This window comes from Rhinolophus ferrumequinum, chromosome 11 (genome assembly GCF_004115265.2).
Source record: "Rhinolophus ferrumequinum isolate MPI-CBG mRhiFer1 chromosome 11, mRhiFer1_v1.p, whole genome shotgun sequence".
Taxonomy (NCBI): domain Eukaryota; kingdom Metazoa; phylum Chordata; class Mammalia; order Chiroptera; family Rhinolophidae; genus Rhinolophus; species Rhinolophus ferrumequinum.
The window spans coordinates 39,168,347-39,195,739 of NC_046294.1; the positions used below are offsets into that span (position 1 = coordinate 39,168,347).

Genomic DNA, 27,393 nt, shown 5'->3' on the forward strand with positions numbered 1-27,393 from the left:
GCCTCGGTGAATACCTTCCCAAGGGGAGTACTTCGAAGGTGACCATAGTGATATTCAGCAGTGAGGTATGTAGCACTTTTTCTAGAATGAGTTCACAAACTTAATTGTCCGACCTCATATATATTTTAAAAATGTCAATGGCATTTGTAATTTCTGATCATCTGCTCATGTTCTAACGGATGACTTGCTGACTTACTACCATGCTTATTGGCAGCAAAGGTAATTGAAGGTACAATTACAAAGAGGACACTATATGCTCCATGAAGGCAAGACCATCTCTGTTTTCCTCACCATCGTATCCCCAGTGCCTACCTCTGTGCCCGGCACATAGAAGACACAGTCAATACTGATGATTAATGTGTGATTCCAAAAATGACAGCTTTGGTACAGAGAGAGACTTTTACGCTAGGCTGTTAGGGAGAGAGCATAGAGACCACCAGGTCTAAAGCAGGAGAGGAAAGATGGAGGCATGAGCTATGATGCCTCACCCTCTAATATCTGAGATGACGGGAATGCAGTGTAGTGTGTGTTTAATGCACGAAGCAGCGCAGAGGTGGTGAGATGTGTGAAAAAAATCACTGGTACATTGTTTGCCCCTCCTGTGTCCCTGTAGATGTTGGATTACTTTGGTCAATTTACTTAACCCCTTAGAGACTCAGTGTCGTCATCTGTAAAATAGGGATAACAATACTGACCTCACAAGACTGCTACAAAAATTAAGTAGGATAATGTATATAAAGCCTCTGGCACAGAAACTCCCACCATAAAAAAAGTCAGAGTACACCTCACTTTTTCACTCCGCATGTACACATTGAGAGGCAGTGTACACCATGGTTGGGAGCAGGGACCTGGAGCCAGGCTGATTAGGTTTGAATCCCAGCTTTATCACTTAGGGTTAACTGGGCTTAAGGAAGTTCTTAAATGCTCTGTGCCACAATTTCCTCATCTGTAAAAACTAGGACAATAAAGCTTATCTCATAGTGTTGCTCCGAGGATTAAATCAGTTAATAAATGTAAACCACTCTGAACAGCATATGGCACACAGCATTATTATTGTAGGCTAGGCATTTTTCATATTTGTTTCCTACTTCGATCCCTCTGGGGCTGGCGGAAGCAGTGAGAGGATAGATAGGAGCAGACCGATATGTTTATTTGATGATGAAGAAGTTCGTGTTGGATGGGCTGAATCTCCTCTCAGCACTGGTCCGCAAACGGGAGCGTGCATTAGTTTCACCCTGGGGGCTTGTTAAAACACAGGTTGTGGGGGCCCTACCTGTGAAGCTTCTGATTCAGCAGGTCTGGGTGGGGCTTGACATTTTGTATTTCTAATAAGTTCCCAGATGGTGCTGATATTGCTGGTACAGAGAACACACTCTGAGAACTACTGAGGTGTAACAAGAAAGGATGTCAGAAGTTCCAAGAGAAGGAAAAAGGGAGTATGCTTAACGTAGGAGTTCTGAAACAATTCCATATAGGACTGAGTTCTGGACACTAGTAAAAAGAATAATTCGTTCACTTATTCATTCAACAAACATTTACTCACTGCCCACTGTGAGCAGGGCCCTCTATTCACCAACCAGTTACAAGGACCAAGATTTAGTTGAGGAGAAACAGTGAGTTGGAAAGGACTATCAATCCATTGAATTAAAAGAGAATAGCATTAAAGAAAGAAGCAATGTCCCCACAGGCTTAACTCTACATCATGTCCCCAGCAGGCCTCACTTGGGCATCATTTTTTTTTTAATTGTGGTAGAATGCATATAACATTCATTAAGTATATTCATATTGTTGTGCAACCATCACCACCACCATCTATGAGTATCTCCAGAACTTTTTTCAACTTCCCAAGCTGAAACTCCAAACCTGTTCATCAATAATTCCCTGTTTTCCCCTCTTCAGCTTCCCCTGGCAACCACCACTCTACTTTCAGTCTCTATGAATTTGACGACTCTAGGTCAAATTATGTAAGTAGAATCATACAACATTTGTCCTGTTGTGACTGGTTTATTTCACTCAGCACAATGTCTTCGAGGTTCATCCATGTTAAAGTACGTGTCACAATTTCCTTCCTTTTTAGGGATGAATAATATTCCACTGTATGTATAGACCACATTTTGTTTCTCCATTCATTCATCAATGGATGTTGAGTATTGTGACTAATGCTGCAATGAACATGGGTGTTCAAATATCTGTTCGAGTCCTTTCATCCAACTCTTTTCGGTATATGCCTCTAAGCATCATTTTAAAGCAGATAAATTTTGTTAGGGTGACGATTAAGATCACATTCCCCCATCCCACTCCTCACCTTTTCCCTTCTTAGAACTTGACCCCACCTGACACTCAGGTATCCGGATGTCTCAGCTGCCCAAATCTTATAAATCATCCACACCTCCAATAAATTAGCACAACCAGGACAAGGGGAATATACTTTAATGTCTTACGGACTGAATGCATGCATGAATCTTCCTTTCCCTGTAATGACAACCTTACTGATATACTGTCCAAACACACCCATGCCAGGAGCTTATTCAGTACTATAGGGAAGCGATTTAGTCTCTGGAATCAGACACCTAATGGAGGAGCCTGGCCTTACTATTTACTATCCCTTTAGGCAAACGATTTAGTCTCTCTAGTTTCATTTTCCCGATCTATAATATAGAGATAATAGTTCCTAGTGACTTGGTTATTTTGAGAATTAAACTAAGATAAAGCAAGCTAATTAAATTAAGATAAGCCAAGATAAGGTGAAGCACTTAACCTAGTGCCTGTATTATGGCAAGTACCCCAGAAATATTGGCTGTCGTTAGAATTATTATTGGGTAACTCCTTCAGATACATGCCAAGAAAGCTCCTGCCATCTAGGTAGAGAAGGACATTACAATGAGCGTGGAATTAACAGACCCACTAGGCCAGAAGCCCAGAATCCTAAACAATGGACATTTTTTAAATCACAGGATTCAAAATTATAACCTGGCCTCAAGGGATTAAAAGACGTCTTTGGATGGGGAAGATATTTTGGGGCTGGGTTCTCTGTGAAACCCACAAATTATATCAGAGTCCCCAGCAGCCAGCACTGGGTATAATTATTCTTCTTGAGTTTTCTTTTTTGATTCTGAGTTTGCAAATGCCAGATAAAAATGGATCCCAGAACAATGGATACTTGAGATGAGAAATGGTTACAGCAAATTTAGCCAGGCCCCCTCCTAGGATCACCCCAGTCCTTCTGGGACATGTTCTGACAACTTGCCGGTCTCTTTTTAAACCTCTGAAAGGGAATGATGTTCCCGCCACTTGGAAGAATATTCCACAGTAAAATATGACTCACTGTCAGGGCCCTTGCCTTTGAGATTCCCTTTCTTCTCGTGACCCACTTTCGTTATGCTGTGCCCTTTTGTACAAAGTCAAACGAAGCCTCCCCTGGAGAAGGTTGCTCTGCGAGGACTGACATTTAAGGACCATCACCACCTCTTAAACTCAGCCCTGTTCATTTAGCCAAGCAAAACACGTTTAATTCTTTTAATCTTCCCTCATAAATCAATCCCTCCATTCCCTTCATAGTCTTTCTCTTGTGCTTTGAACTCCCTCCAGTCTGGCCATCCTAAACTCTTGTTCCATTTACACTTGAGAATTGCCAGTCAATCACAAAATGGCTGTGCAGGAAAGACAGCGGGGCCTCGCCAGGGTTCCAAGAGCTCTCACCACACTGGACTGTCTGCTGCCTGAACATACTGTGAGCCCAGAGAAGAGCCCTGCGTGTTGGCCAACCCCAAAGGCTTTAAGGTAGGCTTGAGGCATTTGCTGCCTACTCATTATGGGTCTTTCAAGTGGACCTGGCCAGCCTGGCCAGTGGTCAAAGGAACTCCATGAGAAGCCACCTCCGATACTTGCACCTCTCATTGTACTAAGGCTTCTCAGGTTGTTCGCCTTTCACTTGGTTTCTACCTACCAGGGCAATGAGGGACACTGGATAAGCCCAGAAAGGGTCTTACCTGGAAGGTTCCAGCATGGTCTTCCTCCTTATCACCCTCTCTGTTCTCTTTGAGAGCAATTAATGTGAATCCTCTGAAGTAGGAGGGAGTAGCAGCCGAAAGCGTCACTGTGGAGAGAGAGAAGTAGACAGATTATAAGCATAAAAATAAATTGTCTTCCATTTGTAAAGTGGATGGACATGAGTTCTCCATTAACATCCCAGATGTGGGTTAGAAGGGAAGCAGACAGGAGGATAACGGGAAAGACTTGTCCAGTTAAGTAATGAACTCTCACTTTCTTCACCTAGCTCCCTATTACATTTCAGAACCTACTACCGTGTTTCCCTGAAAATAAGACCTAGCCAGACCATCAGCTCTAATGCATCTTTTGGCAAAAATTAATATAAGACCCGGTCTTATGTTATATTATATTATATTACAGTGGTACCTAGGTTTTCAAACGTAATCCATTCCAGAAGAATGTTTGAGTTCTGAAACGTTGGAAAACAGCCGACAGCTAGGCCTCAGGATCGTGCACTCGGCGGAAGCCATGTGACGTGTTCGACTTTTCGAGGCATGTTCGAAAACCAAAGCATTTACTTCCAGGTTTATGGCATTCGTAAACTGAAATGTTTGTCAACGGAGACATTAAAAACTGAGGTACTACTATATATTATATTATATTATATTATATATTATATTATATTATATTATACCCAGTCTTATATTAAAATAAGACTGGGTCTTATGTTAATTTTTGCTCCAAAAGACACATTAGAGCTATTGGTCCAGCTAGGTCTTATTTTCAGGGCAACATGGTAGATAGTTGAACTGCTACCTCACTTGGGAATTCTTGAACCAACCACAGCTGTGCTGAGTTGTCTCCCAGTAACCATGATTTGATAAATATAGTCCCTGGTGAACAACTCTAATCTTGAAAGTTATCTAATGTTACACTTCCACTAGATTGGCCCAAGGGAAATCTAGCTGCTCACAGCACAAACTCGCAGAGACTGCTGTGTGTTCTCCAAAACACACTTCCTTTTTCTTTTGGGCACTCAGCTAGACCACATTCCCAGCTTCCCTTGCAGTAAGATCTGCTTGTTCCCCAGTACTGCCAGTGGAAAGCATGGCAGACACGAGGCATGCCACTTCGAACCCCTACAAACTTCCCATGTGATCCTCCACTCTCCCTCTCCTGCCTCTGTCTGCTGAATGCAGGGGATCAAGCAGAGGACTCTGATGTCCCAGGAGGAGCCTCAAGATGGAAGGAACCTGGGCTTCTGAATAACCACACAAAGAATCACTCACTGACCAGAGATATCCATATTGGACCTTGCAAAAACTGGAAATAAAGTTATATTGTGGGGTTTTGTTATAGCAACTGGAGTTATGAATTTACATTATACTTTTCCTTCTCGCATTTACCCAGAGAAGAATGTTTTCATTGAAATCTTGATAAGGGCCTTCTTTCTCAGCAAAGATGGTCACCCCTCCCTTTGTATCCCCAATCTCCTGAGATAGAAATCCTTTATTGTAATTTTGCACTGAATTGCAATTCTCTTTTTACCTGCCTTCTTCACTAGACTGTGAGTTAATGCTGGAGAGGGACTGAATTTTAATTCTCTTTGTATCCCAAGCACCTAGCAGAGAGCATGGCATCTAATAGACTTGCAATTCAAGTTTCTTGAAATTCATATAAATCGAGGTTTAAATTACTTTACTGCCTGATGAACATGTTAAGATTCTGGTCTTTAAACAAAGAATTATAGACTTTCAGAGCCTCAAACTATCCCAAGAACCCTCCAGTCCAGTCTTCCAACTTCACAGATAGGAAACAAAGCAAAGACACAGAGAGGTCAACAGACACCCTCCAAGTATAATAGTAAGACCACCCAGAGGCAGACTTAGGGCCAAATCTCCTCCCCAGTTTAACATTCCACCTATGATTGCCCATATTGACTATATTCATCATAGTATGGGTATTCCACAAGTGTTGATTAAGTTAAAAATTATTTAATTGATTTCTGGTCAAGATGGTGAAGTAGGTAAATGCTGTGCTCACCTCCTCTCAGGACTACATCAGTAACAACTAAACTGCAGAACACCTGTCATTGAGAATTGCCTGAAGTCAAGCTGTACCGAAGCCCTACAACTACGGACATACAGAAGAAACATCCTCGAGACTGGTGGTAGGAGCAGAGACACAGAATGTGCTGGTCCCACACTTATGTGTGACCATTAAAAATCAGGAGGGATATCTTGGCTGTAGAGGTCCCCGCCAGAGGAGCTAAAGGTCCCAGCTCCACACCAGGCTCCTCAGCCCAGGGTTCCAGTGCTGAGGAGAGAAGCCTGCATAACTTTTGGCTGTGAAAACCAGTGGAGATTGTGGTTGAGTTAGCTGGAGGGCAGCTGCAGTCCCAGGTTGTTCCTCTTAAAGGGCCCACACACAGACTTACTCTCTGGTGGACTCACTCACTCTGAGGTTCAGCACTGGGGCAGCCGCTTGAAAGGCACCAGGGACATAGTGGGAGGAACTGAATTGACTAACTTCAGGGTGAGGGTGGAAGGGCAGCTTTATCCCTGAGGGAGGAGCTAGCAGAAGTCATTGTTTTTTTGTTGTTGTTGAGCCCTCCCCTTCCCTGTGTGCAGATGCAGGCAGAAACCATATCTGAGCCTCCATCAAAATGGCCATCACCTTTCCACCCTGCCCTAGTGATTCCCTGAGACCACACCGCACCCAACTTGCGGGCACACCAAAGCCACTTCCAGTGGCTTTTCTGTACAAATGACCTATCTTAGCTCAAGCTGCGGGATTTCTTAAAATCTCTGAAAGATTCACAAAACACAAACAAGCAGCATCTGGCTTTGGTATGTCCTGCACCTCTGGCTGAGCAGCCCTAAGCCCAGAACTAGCAGCAGCTGGTCTTGGTTTGCAGATTGGCCTCTCCAGGCACCTCCAAGCCCAGCATGGGTGGCAGCCATCTGCAGATTGCTTTGTGGCTTATACCAGGTGGCTGGGGGCAGGGCACTGGCTGAGGCTAAACTTGGCCTGCAGTGGGTCCCCTCCCAGGAGGCCCCAGGTCTGGCACACTCAGTGGCCAGCTTCAGACCAAGCCAGAGCATCACCGTCATCTCCAAGAACAACAAACACAAAGGGCAGCCTGAGTAGGAACCAAAGCCCTGCTAAAGCAAATCCTGCTCTGTAGGGTCAGCCCTTGCACCACAGCTTCTCCACTGTAGTCACAGCCAGTCCTCACAACAAATCAGCACAAGGGTCAATCCCTCTTACTGATGTGCAGACAGCTACCGAGGCTCAACTTCAATAGGAGGGCACACACAACCCACACAAGGGACACACCTAGAGCACACAGCTCAGGTAACCAGAGAGACTACACAACTGGGTCCCACAGGACACCTACTACATAAGGCCACTCTACTAAGATTGGGAGGCATAGCAGCCTTACCTAGTACATAAAAACAAACACAGGGAGTCAGCCACAATGGAGACACAAAGAAACATGTCCCAAATAACAGAACAGAACAAAGTTCCAGAAAAAGAATTAAACAAAGTGGAGACAAGCAATCTACCAGACACAGAGTGCAAAACACTGATTATAAAGATGCTCAATGATGTCACGGAGAACTTCAACAAAGAGATAGGAAACATAAAAATAGCAGTAGAAAACACAAAAAAGAACCAGTGAGAAATAAAGAATACAGTAATGGAAATGAAGAATACATTACAGGGAATCAGCAGTAGATTAGATGAAACAGAGGATCGAATCAGCGATTTAGAAGATAAGGTAGCAGAAGACACCTAAACAGAACAGCAAAGAGAAAACAGAATCTGAAAAAAAATGAGAATAGTTTAAGGGGTTTCTGGGACAACATCAAGCATACCAACATTCGCATCATAGGGGTACCAGAAGGAGAAGAGAGAGAGCAAGGAATTGAAAACCTATTTGAAAAAATAATGACTGAAAACTTTCTTAACATGGTGAAGGAAACAGACATACAAGCCCAAGAAGTGCAGAGAGTCTCAAACAAGATGAACCCAAAGAGGCCCACACTAAGACACATCATAATTAAAATGCTAGAAGTTAAAGACAAAGAGAGAATCCTATAAGCAGCAAGAAAAAAGCAGTTAGTTATCTACAAGGGAGCTCCCATAAGACTGTCAGCTGCTTTCTCAACAGAAACTTTATAGGCCAGAAGGAATTGGCAAAAATACTCAAAATGATGAAAAGCAGGCACCTACAACCAAGATTATGCTACCCAGCAAAGCTATCATTTAGAATCAAAGGACAGATAAAGAACTTCCCAGGCAAGAAAAAGCTAAAGGAGTTCATACCACCACACCAGTATTACACAAACAGATAAATAAATAAATAAATAAATAAATAAATAAATAAAATGAATAATAAAATGGCAATAACTACATACCTATCAACAATTAGTTCCAATGTAAATGGATTAAATGCTCCAACCAAAAAATAGTGGGGCTGAATGGATAAGAAAACAAGACCCTTACATAGTCTGACTGAAAGCAAAGGAAGGGAAAAAGATATTGCATGAAAATGGAAACAAACAAAAAAGTTGGGGTAGCAATACTTATACCAGGCAAAATAGACTTTAAAATAAAGACCATAACAAGAGACAAAGAATGGCTAGTAATCCCACTTCTTGGTATTTATCTGAAGAAATCCAAAATTCTACTTCAAGGGGACATGCTCATCCATATGTTCATTGCAGCATTATTTACAACAGCAAAGATATGAAGGCAAGCTGGGTGTCCATGAATGGATAAGAAGAGGTGGTACATATATACAATGAAATATTACTCAGCCATAAAAAAGAATGAAATCTTGCATCTGCGACAACATGAATGGACCTAGAGGGTATTGTGCTGAGTGTAGTAAATCAGGCAGAGAAAGACAAATGTCATACGATTTCACTTATAAGTGGAATCTAAAGGACAAAATAAACAAACAAAATAGGAACAAACTCATAAATAGAGAACATTTTGATGATTGCCAGATGGGAGGGGGGCTGTGGGTGGGTGAAAAAGGGGAAAGGACTAAATACAAATTGGTTGTTACACAGTAGTCATGGGGATATAGGGTATAGCATAAGGAATAGAGTTCATAATATTGTAATACCTATGTATGGTATCAGATGGGTACTAGATCTATTGGGGTGATAGATGGGTGGCGTTTGGGGGCAGGGTGAAAAAGGTGAAAGGATTAAGAAATATAAATTGGTAGTTATAAAATAATCATGGGGCTGTAAAGTGTAGGGAATATAATCAATAATATGGTAATAACATGTATAGTGCCAGGTGGGTACTAATCAGAGGGATCACGTCGTAAATTATAGAAATGTCTAATCCCTATGTTGTATACCTGAAATGAATATAAAATAATCTTGAATGTCAAAATCAATCAATCAATAAAGTGTAAAAAAATTAATCAATTCATTTAACATATAATATTTATGTAATTTAGTTTCCCAAATTCCTCAAACTAGTTTCAGTCCTGAAAATGAAGAACCCTAAAACTCCAGAAACTAAAGCCACCATTTTGGACAATGTAGCAGTGGTCCATGAACCACCAACACAGTGATAGCTCAGAGAACTTTGAGACAAAGATTGCAAATCTCATTCTGGGACGGGTCAGTTCATCCTACAAAAGTAAAGGAGCATTCTAATTGGCTACTGATGTCTATCAAAGATCAGATAGAAAGAAAGGAAGAAAGGATGGGGTGGGGAAGCACAATAAAATAGAGGAAGAAAAACGGGGTGCTCAGCAGTGGCAAGCAGAAAATGATGGTAAAGGTGTCAGGAGAATGAGCTGAGATCTCCAAGGGACAGACAGACTGAGACAGAGAGCCGCAAAGCAGTGTGAGGCTATCTAGGGTGGAGTGGGGTGGCCTTAAGGCCATAATTCTTGAGGAAGGGAAGCAGAGGACAAAGAAGCAGACAATAAAGGTGCTCTGACCAGATCCCCTCAAATTCCTTTTTACCATTTTAATGTGACCCTGGTACTGATGTGCCTTTGCTTCTAGCAGCCAACACCTGTGGCTCTTTTCTCGAGGACTGTTCTCAGGTCACTGGAGCTAGCCCTGCCTAATATGAAAGTCCCAGCTCCCTTAAATCAGAGGAGGATCACTTCAAGGGGTACCTGACACTTCAAAATGGCCCTGCAGGATCAGACTGAAACTCTCCTTCTGGACCCTGCCTGGGGTCACAGCCTAGCAGGGTCTCTTCCCTCCCCTGTCTTGCTTCCCCACTCCCTTACTGGTTTCTCCTGGGAGCACTTCCTTAATAAGTCACTTGCACCCAAATCTCACCTGAGGGTTTGTGTTATGGGTTAAATTGTGTCCTCCAAAAATCTATGTTGAAGTCTACCCCTTGTACCGGGGGATTGCGACCTTATTTGGAAATAGTGTCTTTGCGATGTAATTACTTAAGATGAGCTCATACTGCATTAGAGTGGGCTCTAAATCCAACATGACTGGTGTCCTTAGAAGAGACATGGGGACACACAGGGAAGAAGGCCAGGCAACAACAGAGGCGGAGACTGGAGCGATGCATCTACAAGCCAAGGCACGGCAAGGATTTTCACCAGAAGCTCGGAGAGGCAAGGAAGAAACTCCCTCTGAGCCTCCAGAAAGAAAAAACTCTGTTGACACCTTGGTTTCAGACTTTTAGCTTCCAGAACCGTGAGAGAACACATCTCTGCTGTTTTGAGCCTCTGGTTTGTGGTACTGTGTATGGGAGCCCTAGGAAACGAAGAAAGTCCACTTCTGAGGATCCCACCTTAAGACAGTCAATTGCTCCACAGTCACTGCCTTCAGGATAAAGCTCAAACGCCACAGATGAAAGGCCCTCAGCCTCTGCCTACCCAGCTTCCTGTTCCCTTTCCCTGCCACACTATATTTCAGTCCTGGGACTCACTCACTGGCAGTTCCCTGAAAAGCCTTATCATTTCACCGTGCAGTACGTTTTTCCCACATGCTACTCATACGCCTGGAATGTTCCACTTCCTCCATTCCTGGCAAACGTCTTCAAAAATCAGCTAAATTTTCACCTTTCGTGTAACATTTCCTCTGACTTCCTTATCAAGACGTGGGTGCTGTCTTTTCTTAGACCCTGTTAAGATTAAACAAAAAAATACCTATACAATGGGCATAATAACAGTACTTACCTCAAAGTATCAGTGCGAAGCATAAATGAATTAATCCATGTAAAGTCCTTAAAATCATGCTTGGCAAATAGATAATAGGCACTTAATAAATATTTGCTCTTGTTATCAGTGATGAGATTATTACGTTCATTATATTTTGTGTATAACTGTTTGTTTACCCATCTGTAAATCCTTCAAAGGCACGAACCACATTTGAGCTCAGTGTAGTGATTAGTACAGAGTTGATATGCAATTAAGTTACTGGATTGTGTTCATGGACTGGTACTCAGCATTACAAAGATGTCAAATCTTCTCAAATTGATTTACAGATTTAGTGCAATATAAATTAAAAATCCCAGCATGTTTTTGTGACATTGATAAGCCAATTCTAAAATTCATATGAAAATGCAAAGGGCCAAGAATATCTAAGGCAATCCAGAGAAAGAAGTACAAAGTGGAAGGGCTGTATATCAAAACATATACAGCTACAGAGATTAAGCCTGTGTACTCAAGCAAGAAAAGAAAAATAGGCCAATTGAATAGCTCGGGATCCAGAACAGTTTCCATAAATATATGAAAACTTGGTTTATGATAAAGTATTTACCATAGAGCAGTGAGAGAAAGACGATATTTTCAATAAATGGTGCTAGGACAACTGAATAACCATAGGTGAATCTTGGTCTGTAACTCACATCACACACAAAATAAAGTTCACATAGATTGTAGAGCTAACTGTGAAAAGTAAAACAATAAAGATTTTAAAAAGCAGCATAGGATAAAACATGAATGACCTTGGAGTAGTAAAAAATTTTAAACTAGACATAAAAAAAGCACTGATAATAAAGGCAAAGATATATAATTGGGATGATATTAAAATTTTGCTCATCAAAAGACACAATTAAGAAAAAGTAAGCCACAGTTAATACATAAAACCAACAATTGACTTTTACCCAAAATATGTAAAAAACTCTTTCAGATCAATAAGAAGATGAATAGAGAAAAATAGGCAAAAAACATGAATGAGCTACTACTTCACAAAAGAAGGTGCCTAAACAGTCAACAACCATAGGAAAAGACACTCAACCTCATTAGTCAACAGGGAATTAAAAATTAAATCCACAATAAAATACTATTGAATTTCCACCAGGTTAACTAAATTTAAAGGGATCAAATAATATCAAATGTTGTTAACTAGAACTCTCATAATACAATTGATAAACTGAAAATGAGCAGTTTTCACTGTAAAACTCTTTGGCAGTATTTACCGAAGCTGAATATATACATACACTATGACCCAGCAATGCCACTCCTAAATCAACAGAAATGCACACATACATGCACCACACAACACCTATAAGAATGTTCAAAATAATGTTATTGGTAATAGCACCCAACTGGAAACACTCAAATATCCATCAGCAGTAGAATGGATATACAAATTACAGCATATTCATAGAATTGCCTTATAATAATGAAAATGAACAAATTGTTGCTACATACAACATGGATAAATCTCACAAACATGCTCTTGAGTGAGACAAAAGAATACAAAAAGTATGATTACATTTATATATGTTTACATAAGGTTTAAAAACAGGCAAGAGTTTCTAACATCTGGTGATGGAAAGAGAACTGACTCTGGGTGGTGAATACACAATGTGAGATATAGATGAGGTATTACAGAATTGTGCACCTGAAATCTATGTAACTTTACTAGCAATTGTCACCCCAATAAACTTTACTTTAAAGAAAAAAAACCAAACAGGCAAGAGGTCAGGACAGTGGTTACACGTGTGAGAATTGGGAGCGAGTACCAATTGGAGGGGGTACATGATGCCTCTGGAGTGCCAGTCGTGTTCTAGTACTTAATCTGGGTGCCAGTTGCATGACTGTATTCAACATATCATAATTCACTAAGCTGCATGATTTGTGGACTTTTCTGTATGTAAGTTACATTTTGATTAAAATTTTATTAAACAATGTTTCTGAATGATAAATGTTCTTTTTGTACATCTGTGCAGTGCCCTTAAAGGACTAATCATAAACTTAGCTTCCTAGAATGCTTCATTTCTGTTGGTTCTGGAGGTTGAACTCAGTGTGGGGTTTCAATTTGTAATTATTATTGTGACGATGGTGTTATACAGTATACCATGTTTCCCCGAATATGAGACCTAGTCGGACAATCAGCTCTAATGCATCTTTTGGAGCAAAAATTGATATAAGACCTGGTCTTATTTTACTATAAGACCCAGTCTTATATAATATAATATAACATAATATAATATAATATAACATAATATAATACCAGGTCTTATATTAATTTTTGCTCCAAAAGATGCATTAGAGCTGATTGTCTGGCTAGGTCTTATTTTTGGGGAAACAGGGTAATCTGAAAGAAGAGAGGAGACCCTATCCCTCCACAGAACCCCATTATATGACTCTCCTAAAAGGAACAAATCTACAGCATGTTCTGAGTCCCAGTGATGACTAAAGATGACTGCTTGGCAATAAATAATAGAATCTTCTCTCTAATGACTCCTTCCAAGTGCCTCCCAAGAGAGGCCATTAAGAGACCTAAGAAATTGAAGAAAAATGCTTACGAAGGAATAAAAAAAAAAGTTCATCCGGAGCCATCATGTTGAGCACATACAGGGAACTGGTTAAGAGCAAAGATTTTGGCTTAGAATCCTAGAGCTTCCACGTATTAATTATGTGACCCCTGGCAAGTTACTTAACCTCCCTATTTCCTCATTTTTAAATAGAGGTTAATGCTATTGCCTTTCTCACAATAATTGGATTAAATAAACAGTTATCACAGTACCTGGCACATATAAAGGATTCAAAAATTATAAAGGATGATGGTAGTGGCGGCGGTGGTGGTGGTGGTGGTGGTGGTGATGGTGGGGGTGGGGGTGGTGGTGGTGGGGGGGGTGGGGGGTGGTGGTAGTGGTGATGTAGGGGATGAAGACGACGATGACGATGATGATTATGATCATGAAGATCATGGTGCCCAGTAGGCTGATTAACCAACAATGAATTTCAAAGAGCTGGTCCTCACGGGCAGTGATTGAACCTCCAAAGAAAAACTCTAGTAGGTGCTAATGAAGGACCACTGAAAGGATTGCAATGAAGATCATTTTTTGGGGGGATGACTCTCACAGGACCAGGTCATGAAGAGATTTGAGTAAGTCCTTATAATAAACTGAGTCTACTTGCAGCTCATCACACCCAAGATAAAGTGCTGTGTGACGTCCTCTCAGGCCCTCCCATCTCCATACAATATAACCTGTCAACACCACCTTTCTTTTTCTTGAATATCTTTCGCCCAATTTTAATTAAATATTTACTTTTTAATTATTAAAGGCTGGTCTCCCTTAATAGCCTGTAAGCTCTGTGAGAGCTGAGACCAAGTCCTTCTTGAACTGTGCTGTATCTTTAATATTTAGCATACCTCTTAACACATTGAAAATGCTTGATAAATATTTGTTGAATGAATGAATGAATGACAAAGGATTCGTTTGTCTTCAGTGCATAGCTTTCTCATTCCTGTTTTGGTTTGTCCTCCAAAGTTTCTCATGGGCGACCATGTGTTATATGTCAACCTCCCTTATCCTTATGTTTACTGAGCACTTGTCTGTGCCAGTCCACTGCTATGCCACTGGAGACACAGAGAGAAAAGGCATGGCCTCTGCCCACTAGAAGTACACAGTCTAACAGATGGGAGAAAAAGACACATCAGCAGATATTTTTTATAACACATGATGGATGTCATGACGGTATGAACAAAGTGCTGTGGGATCCCAGTGGAGGGAACAGTAAATCTACTGGGGGTGTTAGAGGAGGCTTAAAGGAAGAGAGGGCGTTTGAGCTGCAAGCTGAATGAGGAATAGGAGTGTGTCCAGTGGACAAGCAGAGCAACAGCATCCCAGGTAGAAAGAAAGGCACGGCCTTGGCCTTGAAAACCAGAATTAATTCTGTACTTCATTAAATTCCAAGCTAGGAGGGAGGGTGTGATAAGAGGCTAGGGGAAGAAGGAATGCAGGGGGTAGACAGTTAAAGCCTTCAAGGCCTTGCTAAGAAGTGTAGATACCACCCTGGAGGCGATGAGAAGGCACTGATGGGTTTGAGTTAGGGATTTTCATATTCAGACTTATGTTTCAGGAAGATCAGACTAAAAGTTATGTGATTATTGGATTATAGCCCTACCCTAAAAACCAACTCTGTGGCAAAGGCCTTTCTGGCCTGCCTTGTTTGCATGAGGTCTGATATTTCACACTAGAACCTGGCCTCAGATCTCCACTCAAGATTGAGTTCTCCCCATCCTGGTACACTTGCCACATGAAATCTTCAGTTCCACCAAAGTCCCAAATAGTTTTCTGGGTCCTTCAAATGGTGTCTTATCCATCCCACATAAACTCTGATGCACTGTTACCCAATTCATTGGCTACACCGATTACCCTCATTGGCTCTTGTCCCGTGCCATCACCTCCCCCATTCTGCCTCTGGGTTTCAAAGGCCCAGCCCCAATCTCAGTGAGAAGGTCCTGAACCAGATCCCAGCTCCATCACATGGCCAGTCCCTGTTATCCACCAGCTTGCTATGTGTTACTGAGCTGCCCCAGTCCTCACACCCACACATCAACTACAGGGAACTTCAGCTTATGTCATAAGTTGTAACATGAGGTTGTATGGACTGCTGGAGCATTACATAAGCTACCGTGGTCTACTCACCACTCTGCACAACTTCCAGAGCTCTGGAGAGCTGTAACTCACATGCTTCACTTAGAAATTGGCACAACTCAGCCCATCCGGCCAGGATAAGGCAGGAGAAGATGCTGGTGATAAGCTGGCAGAAAGAAGACGGAGCTAAAAGTCCAAGAGTGAGCAAATATGTATGGTGGGGTTGGATGAAGCTGTTCTTCTGATCTTCTTCAGTGAATGCTCCCAGCATTCCCAGGCAGAGATGAAACATCTCCCACTCCAAATTAAAGATCATGCATATTTCAAATTGTAAGGGCCATCTTTCTACAATGGATGTAGCTAACAGACCTATATTCATATTTCCCTCTGTTTACTATACGTAACCTTGAGCAAGTTACTTAACCTCTCATTGCCTCCATTTTTAATCACCTATAAAATGGCAGTAATGGTACTTATATCATGTTGTTGCTATGACAATTAATGAACTAATATTTGTAATAGTATGTATGTTTGCTAAATTAATAAAATATATTAAAAATAAATCTCTCTAAAATAGGGATCATCGCTATCATCTCATGGATTTGTGACAAGAATTAAAGGAGATAATGAATATGAGGCACATTGCAACAGCTCACTAGAAGTTCATTCTTTGTCCCATGTGCTACCTCATTGTCGGATAGCTGGGAGCCAGATGAATGGGTCCTGAGCCGAACAATGGGAAGAGGAATGGATGACAGGGATGCTCCTGGGGAACTGGAGATGTGTCAGCCGAGAGAATGTAGCTGGTAATATGAATGAGGAAGCACTTAAAGAACATATGCTGCCTAGGACTCCACTTCTTCCCCTATCCTGACCATGTGATCTTCAGGCATACCAATCACAGTCCCTCTCTCCTTCTTAAAATATAAAGTCACAAAAGTCACTGTGACCCAGAACTAGCCTATCACCATATCCCATTCCACTGGATATGGGACCCACGCTGAACCAATCAGAATCCTTCCCTGAGATTTTTCAATTTAGAGTTAAAGGGATACGGGATTTTCTTTGAGTTACAGAACTAACTGAAAGGTTTTTCATTGAAGGTTGTTGGCAGCTAGCCTCCCTGTCATTTGGAGAAAGTTTATCTGTAGTAAATAAAATGAGAGTAATACACAGAAATGCAGCCAAGAGATAAAGGGTAGAAGGAGCGAGACAGAGGTGGAAGGGAGAGCCGTTAAGGATAGATAGGGAGAGAGAGAGGGAGAAACCCCCTTTGAATTCCTAGATCCATTTATATCTGAAGCCACATCCAGACTTTCCAAATATGGGACTCAATAACTCTTTTTTTTTTTTGCTTTAGTTAGTTTAACTTTATTTTTGTCACTTGCAGTGGAAAGAGTCCCAACTAATTTTGAAGCAAAAAAGGAAAACAATTCTGTCTAAACTATAAGATTCATTAGCAAGCTAAAGAAATGGCATTCATGAATAAACTGAGGTGGCTGACCAGGAGGGTGGCAGTTGGTGTTTAAATGTCATTGAAATGACAACAGATCAGATAACTTCAGAACTATTTAACTGGACATCAGCTTCAGGAAAATACTTTATGAGACGTCAGAGGGCTCTGTCATGAGCCCTGACCTGCTCAAAATTCTTATCAACTTCTTTGATAAAGACTTCTTAGGTAGGCTTATCAAAGTCATGGATAATCCAAAATTAGATTATGTGGATTAGTCATCCAATGACAGAATCTAGATTCATGAATGATTAACAGCTACCATGGGTGGACCCAAACATGCTGGATTAAGTATAATGGGGAATCATGTCAAATGTTATATTTAAGGACCTAGTTATACTAGGGCCAGTAGTATGAGGAGGGCAGCAGGCCTCCCAGCAAATCACAGGAATTTTGCTGGCTACAAGCTTAGTGTGATCCCAGAGTACAGCTGCCAAAATAGCAAACACAAGACCTGGCAAGCTTAACACACACACAGTGTCCAGGACAAGGAAATTAATCATTCCTCCTTGTTCCATCCTGATCAGAGCACATCTGGAGTACAAAGTGCAAAGGAACCAGAAACAGCATCCTATAAAGAATGGCTGAAGAAATGGGGCATTTTAGTCAGATGTCATAGTAGTTATTTTCCTACAAATACCACAAGGGTTGATATATAGCCAAAGGGAGACCTAATTTGCTTGACTCCAAAGGACAGAACCTGAATGGTGAATGGGAAGCAGACATTGGCAACAGAGAAGTACAACTAGGTCAGCCGTAGCTCAGGCTCCGCCAGTCTGTGACTGTTGTCACCTAAAGGAAGCTCTCAGTTCTCCTCTGCCCATCACTCCCTTGCCAAGGCAAGGGACGCTGCTATTGTGCCAGCTTTGAGGATATTCCACTGGCTACTGTACTGGTGTCCCACTGCAACAGGACAGAGCAGTGATGTGACCAGGTGCTAAAGTAGGTGGGGCATGGGAGGCTGGGGAAGGAATGCGGGGAGAGGTGGTGATGGGGAAGCACACTCATAGAAAAGTACCCGCCTTTTGGCCACCATGTCTTTGTGTCTCATCGTCTTACTTTAAAAGAAGAAAGAAAAGAAAAGAAAGAGAGAGAGAGAGATAAAAGAAAGAAAAAGAAAGAAAGAAAGAAAGAAAGAAAGAAAGAAAGAAAGAAAGAAAGAAAGAAAGAAAGAAAGAAAGAAAGAAAGAAAGAAAGAAAGAAAGAAAGAAAGAAAGAAAAGAAAGAATAGATTCCTGGAATCCAGCCCTTTGTTGAGGTAGGGCCAGTGAAGCTATGTATTAGTTTAAAACCTTCCAAGTGACCCTGACACCTAGCTAGGTTTGGAAATGATACAATGACTCCACGAAGTGTTGACACCAGGGAAGGTCACTTTAATAACAGATAGCTAGGTTTGATGGATCAACAATCCCCTCTGCCCTATTCGCCATATAGTCAGAGTCAGTCGGTGTCTGAAGCTGGCAGCCTCTTCCCTTTGCTCTTCTGCCTTCTGTCCTCTGCTCTTCACTTCTGAGCAGTCAATGATCCTGCTTTCCACCACACATATGACTGCCGACCTCTTCCCTCCAAGCAGTCTTCACCTTGGACCCAGACCATCTGCCTGCCCTCAACCTTCAGCCCATGCCCCCAGGGCACTGGGCATCCTTTCTCTCTGTTGCCACCGCCTGAAGCTCCTCGCCATCTGTCCCCATCCCTTGGCCTCACCTCTCTCTCTGGCACAGAGAGAAACACTTTCCTTCCTTCAATTCAGCTCTCTTAGAGGGAGATCTCACGCCAGGTTTCCTGAAGTTTAAATGATACATTAATTTTTTTCAATAAATAATGATTTAGTGCTTGTTTGTTATAGCCACATACTGTTCTGGGTACTAGAAATAAAATGGCAATAAGAAAGACACAGACAGTACTTGCTCTCATAAAGCTTGTATTCTAGCTTGAGGAGGCAGATGGTGAGATCATTTCAGAGACTGGTTAAGGGTTATGCAGAAAAGAAATCAGGCAAAAGTAATGGGAAATATAAACTGGTGGCAAGAGAAGCCTCTTTAAAGAGATAGCATCTGAGCTGAAACTTAAAAGACAAGGAGTGAGCCTTACAAAGATCTGGGGCTGAGTATTCTAGACATGGAGAAGAGCACGTAAAAATGCCCTGCAGTGGGAATGAGCTTGGTGTGTTTAGAAAATTCAGAAGGCAGTGTTATTGCTATGAGGAGAAAGAAAAGGAGGAGAAAAAAATGAAGAAGGAGTAGGAGGAGAAAAGGAGGAGGGAAGGAAAAAGAGGAGCATCAGAAGAGCTTCCTGTAGCTCCTAGTATCACCACTGTTTTTATGGCCTGCTTCTGAGTCTGCCCACCTTCGCCACTCTTCCTCCCCGCCCCCGCACAGCGGTCTGTGCTTAGAACCTTTCCCAACGCACCCCACCCCAGTCCGTGAGACATATTTGCACATATCTAAACCTGAACTGTAAACTGGATTCAAGTTCTTTCCCTTGGATCTCCTGTGCCTCAGCAAATCAGCAGATATGAGTAAGGCCCCTGTTTAAGTTTCCCTGAACTTTTCATGGCAGTGTTGAATATTTGTGAAAGTTAGAAGCCTTGTCTAGGCAGAGCTCACAAAGGACTCTTGGTGGTGTCACCTAACTCCTTACCCTTTCTATCTTAGCCTCAACTGCAGCCCCGCCAAGACACCCTGTCAAAACTTTATACTAGCAAGAACCAGCCAGCCACATAGAAAGCTTTGTGTGACAGTGAGCTCCCTGATATACAATCAAACACAACTGCACACTGTTGGAGAAAAAAGAGAGGGGAAACAACACTTTAGATAATTTGGGCCACTAGCTACTTCATTATATGCTTCAGTGAGCATGAGATTAGACCCCCAGTTCCCTCAATCCATCATATAGTGAGTATTTTGGACTAGTCCTGTTTCTAAGGACAAGTGAACCAATTGTTTTATCTGGTACTCAACTTAGGAAACATTGATCTCTTCCAATGCTGAGGGGAAAACTAGGAGAGCTGGACTTATTGAGAAGTGTCCGTTTGTTTCTATTCCCCACTAACAAAGCTATCTGAAGGGGTACACAAACAAGGCTAGATTGAATCTAGTATCCATGGAATATTTGATGTACAATTTGAAAGGATTTTTAAGGAACAATTTTGACTTATGTGATTTTGGCTTTCCATAGTGCCTCTTGAATCTAACCCTCAAGTAAGATGGGGCTCCACTATCTCAAATTATTTCTTTGGTGAAACAAAAACTCAGAGACACAGACAACAGTTTAGTGGTTACCAGAGTGTAGGCGGGGGATGGGGGCGATGGTAGAAGAGCGTAAAGGGGGTCAAATATATGGTGATGGAAGGAGAACTGACCCTGGGTGATGAACACACAATGGGATTTATAGATGATGTATTATAGAATTGTACACTGGAAACCTTTGTAATTTTACTAATCATTGTCACCCCAATAAATTGTAATTAAAACAAATATTTCTTTGGTCTTCATTCTGAATGTATATCCCAGTGTTTTTCTTTGCTTTCAATTTAGTTTCTTTTCCCTTCTCCTTCTTCCTTATCTCTCTCTATCTTTCTTTCTGTCTCATGTGCACATACATGCGTGTGCATTTTCTTGCTTTATCCACTTCTACCTTCACTCCTTTCTTTCCTTGCAGCTTCTTCTTTTATTGCGTGATCATTTTGTAGTGTATACAAACAGCGAATCATTATGTTGTACAGTAATATAATGTCATTTGTCAATTATACCTCAACAAAAAACTTTTTTTTAAAGAGGGGAATGATACAAGAGGAGAGGTGGCAGAAGGGACTTACAATTAATTACGTATCATCAGCAGTACCTAATTTTTCAAAAAATCACTAGATAAGAGTTTATTTAAAAGACCCCATCCAGCTTAAATTTCTCAGGTTCTACATGCATATTTCTAAAACATAATTTTACAGGCAATGATCATATGACATCTGCATGTAAAAATAAAACAATAACCAAATTAGTGTTTTTCCTATTCAATTTGTTTCTGTTTCCCCACAAACTAAAGGAATTAGCTAACGATGGACAAGATTCGGCCCAGCCCGGTGGCTCAGGTGGTTGGAGCGCCGTGCTCCTAATGCTGAGGTCGCCAGTTTGATTCCCACCAGGGCCAGTGAGCTGCGCCCTCTACAGCTAAGATTGTGAACAACACCTCTCCCTGGAGCAGGGCTGCCGTGAGTGGCCGGCAGCCATCATGAGTGGCCTGAAGCCACCAGAGCTGCTGTGAGCAACTGACCACCCAACCTCCTTAGCAGGGGTAGTGCAAGGCTCATAACACCAGCATGGATCAGGGAGCTGTGTCCTGCGCAGCTAGACTGAGAAAACAATGGCTTGAACCAGAGTGGTGGGGGGAGGCAGCAGAAATGGGGGGAAAGAAAAAAAGATTGACAATGTTCTTCATGTTGCTAAATTAATCCTCTGGTTTATGGAGAAATGCAAAACTGGTCTATAAAAAGAAAAAAACAAATGTAAATAAGGACCTAACACTTTATACTTTGTGTCCCAAGCAATGTCAGTTATTATCTTTACTTGTTGCTGCTGTTTTCCTTCAGCAAAGACTCACCATCCAGAGGCTGAGGGTAGCTGACTGAATTCATCCTACTCCCAAATTCATTTTATTGAGTTTATATAGAAGACTGGTTAAGAGCACAGATTTAGGATTAAGCGATCCCTAAATTTGTATTGTGACTCCATAGATTATTAGCTGTGTACGTATGGGCAATTTACTAATCTCTCTGAGACTTAGTGTTCTCCTCTGCAAAATAATAATAATAAACCGCCTCAAAGTACTATAAGAAGTAATATGTGAGATGAGTAGGAAGTACTTCATACAATGTCTCATGTAGTGCTTGCTGCGAAGTACATTTTTATTCCAAAATAATCATCCCATAACATATGTTAATTTTAGTACCTACTGTGTGACAGTTCCTTATGACAGATTATTTCTAATTCTTACAGAACACTGGGGTGGGGGTGGGAGAGATGTGGGAAAGCACTCTTATTTTACACTTGGAGAAACAGTGGCTCGCAGAGATGAAGTGGCCTGCCTGAGGTCACACAGTGATTATGTGACTAGCAGGAGTTGAAGCAGACTCAGCTAATATCAAAGCCTGTGTTCTTTCTACCAGGCTGAGGTCGGAGACTCTGAAGCACTCACTGGGGACACACACTCCTATGGCACAGTGAGACAAAGAAAGCGAAGGCAAAGCAGCGTGGAGGTCTCCGAACCTCCCAGTTTAGAATAAACCCCCCAATTATGCTTAAAGTTGGAGAAGCTTTTCAAATCTCTACAGGACATTCTTTTCCCATCAAGTTCCTTGAAATTTCCCTTTAAAGACCATCTAGGAAAAGCCACTCTCATTAGCCAGGGTCTGGCTTTATTTTCCTAATAAACAGAACTTTGGTCAGACAAGAGAGCCTCTTTTATTTTCAATCAATTCTTGAACATTTCAGCTGATTTTCTTCTATTTGGCTTGAAATTGTGATCTGGGAATGGCTGGTCCTGCAAATTGTCCTCCCATAAGGGAAGCCTCTTGAGGATCCTCAACTTGTTATTTTTAATCACTATAATCTCCTTTTCAAAGGAGGCCGTGGTCAGAAACAGAGCAGGCCTTTCAGAGCTTTCTAAAGCACAATTATTGCTGAGGGAAGGGGATGGGGAGGAAGAGGGAGGGAGAGTAGAGAGAAGTGGAGGGAGAGAGAAAGAAGTCGATACAGTACTAACAACTTGGAAAAGGCTGAATAATCATCTCAAATGGGATCCTGGCTGTTGAGAAGAAACCTGATGTTTCAATATTTTTTAATAGTGACCATTTTATTCCAGTCTAGAATACCTCAAAGATATACTGGGGGCGTTGGGGGGAGCACAGAGAACAAAAGCTATTTAGGGATGAACTGGAATACTGGGGACAAAGATTTGAGGCAGAAAAACAAGCCAAGGATTGTGAGGAGCCCTAATTCAGGAAAAAGTGGGAAAAAAAAAAAAAGCAAATAGAACAGCAGAGGAATGTTAATTTCCACAGCCCTAAATCAATACTCCGAGCAGAATGCATTAGACTTACTTTTAACATAATTATTCTAGGAAAGTTTAAGCCATACATGGCCAGCACCCTTTTCTTCCTAACTTTGAGTGGCGGAATCAGGTTTGCTAATCACAGACTATTTACTCAGAAGCCCTCAGTATGGTTCCTGCAAGATCTTTCTTTCAAGATCTCTTAGCCACCAAAAGGGGGGGAAAGATGATTGCCCACCTATAGCCTGAGTAAGTGTGTCACAGTGCAAAAGGCTAACATTTTAGGCTGAAATCACTGTAGGGTGAAAGTCTAGTGCTCCCCTCCCCCCCAGTCCCAGCTCCTACCTCCAGGCCATGGACACTTAGGCAGCCATGGAACTTCTCTGTCCATATGAATAACCTGATACATCTCCCTCCCACTGCTGCCCACCCCCACCCCTATGCTGCTAGTGCTCATCCAAGCAAGGAGGATTCATGTGCAAAGAGATGCCCACTTGGACATTTGGCCTGGGCCCATACTGGCCTAAAACACCTTTAAAAAGTCCTCCTGGGCTTAAATTATGAACACTCTTAGGCAAGGTTGCTACTGTGGAGAAATCAATCATTCCTTTATTCAGTTAATTCTTGAGGACCCAGATAACTCCCATTCACTGGTAGATTGGACTGGAGGAGTGCTGAGAAAAACCTATTCTTAAACACACACACACACACACACACCAAAAATAAAACAAATCTGCCAGGCACGTTCCTCCATTATTAAACCAATAAGGGTCATATTCAACTCAGACTAACATGTATGTGGGATCTCAAGCACACTCATCTTTGTAAACTCATTTATACCCAGAGAGGTTGTGCGTATAATTTGAACAGCTATTTTCACAGCTGGGAATGGGCTCAGGGAAATTAAGGGACTTTCACAAGATCATATTCATACAGCTCAAAACCCAAGTCCATCTGAATCCAGAGCCACATCTTTCCCTGACATGGGGAGCCGCGGCAGTTTCCCCAGAGAACCCAGGTCCTCCGTCTGGGGGAGATTTAAAGAGGCCAATGGAGTTACGCCCGTGTCCCTCCTGTCCACCGAGAGGACTGGCTGTTTCCCAGCTCCGCTGAGAGGCTGTGGCCGCACGTTGGTTTGGCTACTCCAGCCGCACGCCAACCCGCCCACTCTGCCCGGGGCGAGGTCGGATGTCCTCAGCTCAACGTCTTTCTCCTTCAGTGAAGTCCCGAGGATCCCGCCGCCCCGCGCTCCTGGGTCCAAGGGGCTGCTTGCCACGCGCTGGGCGCCTCCACGTGCCAAGGGCTCCGGGAAGCCGGTTCTGGGTAGCTCCAGGTGAAGAAAGTCAGGGGGCTGCGGAGCACGCACCCGAGAAAACGGGAGAAGCTTCTGAGAAGGGCGGTCCCTGGTTCTGGTCGCTTGTGTGGCCCGCTGACACTGCCCCAAACTTTCTCCATGTTGCTCCCACCACTTCCTCCCGCGCCACTCTAGGAACAGGGAAGACTGGGTGGAAGGGCGGCGGCTATGGGCCCATTTGCCCCGCCAGGTGCCCCAAAGTCCCAAATCCCGCTTTCCCTGCTTGGCACCAGAGATGATATATGAAGGGGCGAGGGTGACAGGACTGCCCGTTGGGCCCCAGGTGAGACCAGGCTGGCTTCTTTCCCGCCTGGTGTCCTGTCTCCCAACCGGAGAACAGAGGCTGCTGCCTGGGGAAAAGGTGTCTAAGGAGATGACCGGGCTGAGGAGGGAAGAGATGCGCCATGGGAACGGAGTCAGGGGTCTTCAGGTGTGTGTGGGTCGAGCTACCAGTCCTGCCCAGAAGGCGCTCACCTGCTTGCCCATCCCCGCCCTGCGCTCCCGAAAGCCCGCTCTCGGCTGAGAAGCTTAGGCGCGACATCGCTGGGACGCAAAGCCTACGGGGTTTCGGGAGCCGAGGTTCCCCGGCCTCCAGGGAACAGGCCTCGGAATTCGGGCTTCCCTTTCCGTCTTTATCGGGTTCCCCTTTCCTCTCCGAGACTACCCAAAGATCTTTGAAGGCTCGTTCCACTCCGAGCCTGTTCTAGAAATCCAGGTTCTTTCCCTCGCCTGGGACCATCAGAGAATAATTGCGAGTTCTTTCCAGGGACCCTTCCGAAAAGCTTCACAGGCTCTTCCTACCCTGCGGCCAATTAAGGGGGAAGCTTAAAGTCCCTTTTCCTAAAGGGATCTGTCCGGGGAAACTGGAGTGACGGTCCCTCCGGTGGCGGGTGTCAGAGAAGCTAATAGCGTTTCCCCTTCAAGGATGGGAGCAGGGAAAGCCGGAGTTCGACACCATGCCTGGGACCCAACTGGGAGAAGCCAGGGTCCTATCCACTAGAGCTGGATTTGGAGAAAGTAGGGTCTCCACTGCTCTCCTGGAGCTGGCCGGCTCCCTTCCATCCAGGCCGGTGTGACGCGTCCCTCCGCTACGACCCACGCCCGGCAACCGCGCGTCGGAGATGGGGTCTGCCTCGCCTGGCTGTGGCCCCGCGACGGCCCGGGAACTGGCTGGCAGCTAAAAGGGCTGAGGGCAGCCAGGACAGAAAGGCCCTTTCGGGACTGCGCCGGCACCGTCCACCCGGGGACTGTGCGCCCTCTTCCCGCACCGCGTGTTCGGCGCCCTGTGGGATCTGGGTCCCGCGCCCCCAACGCCACGCTGGACCACTTACCGCGGTAGCTGGTTCCGGGCTTGTAGAAGTCGGGGTCGCTCTCCACGCGGAGGCTGAACTCGGTGTAGCCCTCGCGCCTCGTGCCCTGAGCACGCAGGATGCGGCTGCAGTAGCCCTCTGACTTGGGCACTTTGTCCAGGGTCTCGTCGGAGAAGGCCAGCGCCACGGCCAGGGGCAGCGCCAGGGCCAGCAGCGCTGGACGCCGGCTCAGCCTCAGGGGCGCCGGGGACAACCTCATTCTCACAGGCCCCCAACTTTGTGCCGCTGCCACCGGCCCTCGCCACCTGACTCCTGCCCGAAGGGGTCCCCGCGGAAGCGAGACCCGGCGGAGCCCGCGCAGGAAGCTGGAGCTCAGTAGAGGCGCTGGCGGCTGAGAGACGGTGCCTGCCTCTGTTTGGCGGCTGCCGAGCTGCGCTGAGCTGAGCTGAGCGAGCCGAGCTGTTCGAGGAAGGGAGGGCGGCGGCGACGGAGGTGGGAGGGCTGATTTTGCCCAGATCCCCGAGCGCAGCGCTGTTTTGTTTCCGAGCTGGCGATTAGCAGCGTGGCCGTGTTTATTTTGCGATGCTGGATTCCCAGGGTCTGGCTTCACAGGGTACCGGGACACTGCGGGCTCTGTCCCACCACCAAGGAGGCCGCTGCCCCAACTCCCCCTGGCCACACTCTGGATCGTATGGAGGAGAATGCTTGAAGGAGGGAAAGACAGAACGAACTTTTGTTTCACACTCACTCTGTGCCTAGCGATATGCTGGGCGGTTTACTTATGGTATCTGCTCACTTTCTCCACCCTCACTGCCCACAATAAACATAACATTACTTTCATTCCTCTTATAGATGAGCAAAGTGAGCCCTCAGCCAGTTAAGGCAGGGTCAGATGCCATGACTATCTGACTATTGCTCTTTCCGGAGCAGAGTTGGAATAGGTCAGACTGGAAGATGACAAAGGGACAGAATGACTCATCCATTGGGCCCAGTAGGCACAGTACCTATGGCCTGTAAAACTTTTGGAGATTCCTGAATATGTAAAATGTTTTCTTTACAATCAGAAGAAATAAAACTATGTAGGTCCAGTAAAATGTTTTGCTGTATAATATTAATGTATTTATATCTACACGGTCAAAAAAAAGAAAAAACACCCATAATGATTACTATTGTTTTATGAAGGAAGGAGCTCACAAAGACAAAAGTGCGTAAGGTCCAGGAGAATCCTCATATAGCCTTGGAAAGGAGTTTTGAAACAGCTCAAAGGAAAGCCTGTGTTTTCTTGGCTTAGATTTTAGTTCAAGTTCTCAGGCCACAGTGACAGATGTCTGGAGAGG

General features: G+C 43.6%; 1 protein-coding gene across 1 annotated transcript in view; it reads right to left on the reverse strand.

Moving 5' to 3' along the window:
• SPON1 (spondin 1) overlaps window positions 1-26,505 on the reverse strand; it is a 243,942-nt gene extending 217,437 nt beyond the window's left edge. Inside the window, exons 1-2 of the mRNA XM_033119673.1 lie at window positions 26,078-26,505; window positions 3,990-4,096 (exon numbers count right to left, since the gene is read on the reverse strand). Coding sequence (XP_032975564.1) covers window positions 3,990-4,096; window positions 26,078-26,315 — 345 coding nt within the window. The 5' untranslated portion in view covers window positions 26,316-26,505. The remainder of the gene's footprint in view (window positions 1-3,989; window positions 4,097-26,077) is intronic.
• Between the last annotated feature and the right edge of the window lie 888 nt (window positions 26,506-27,393).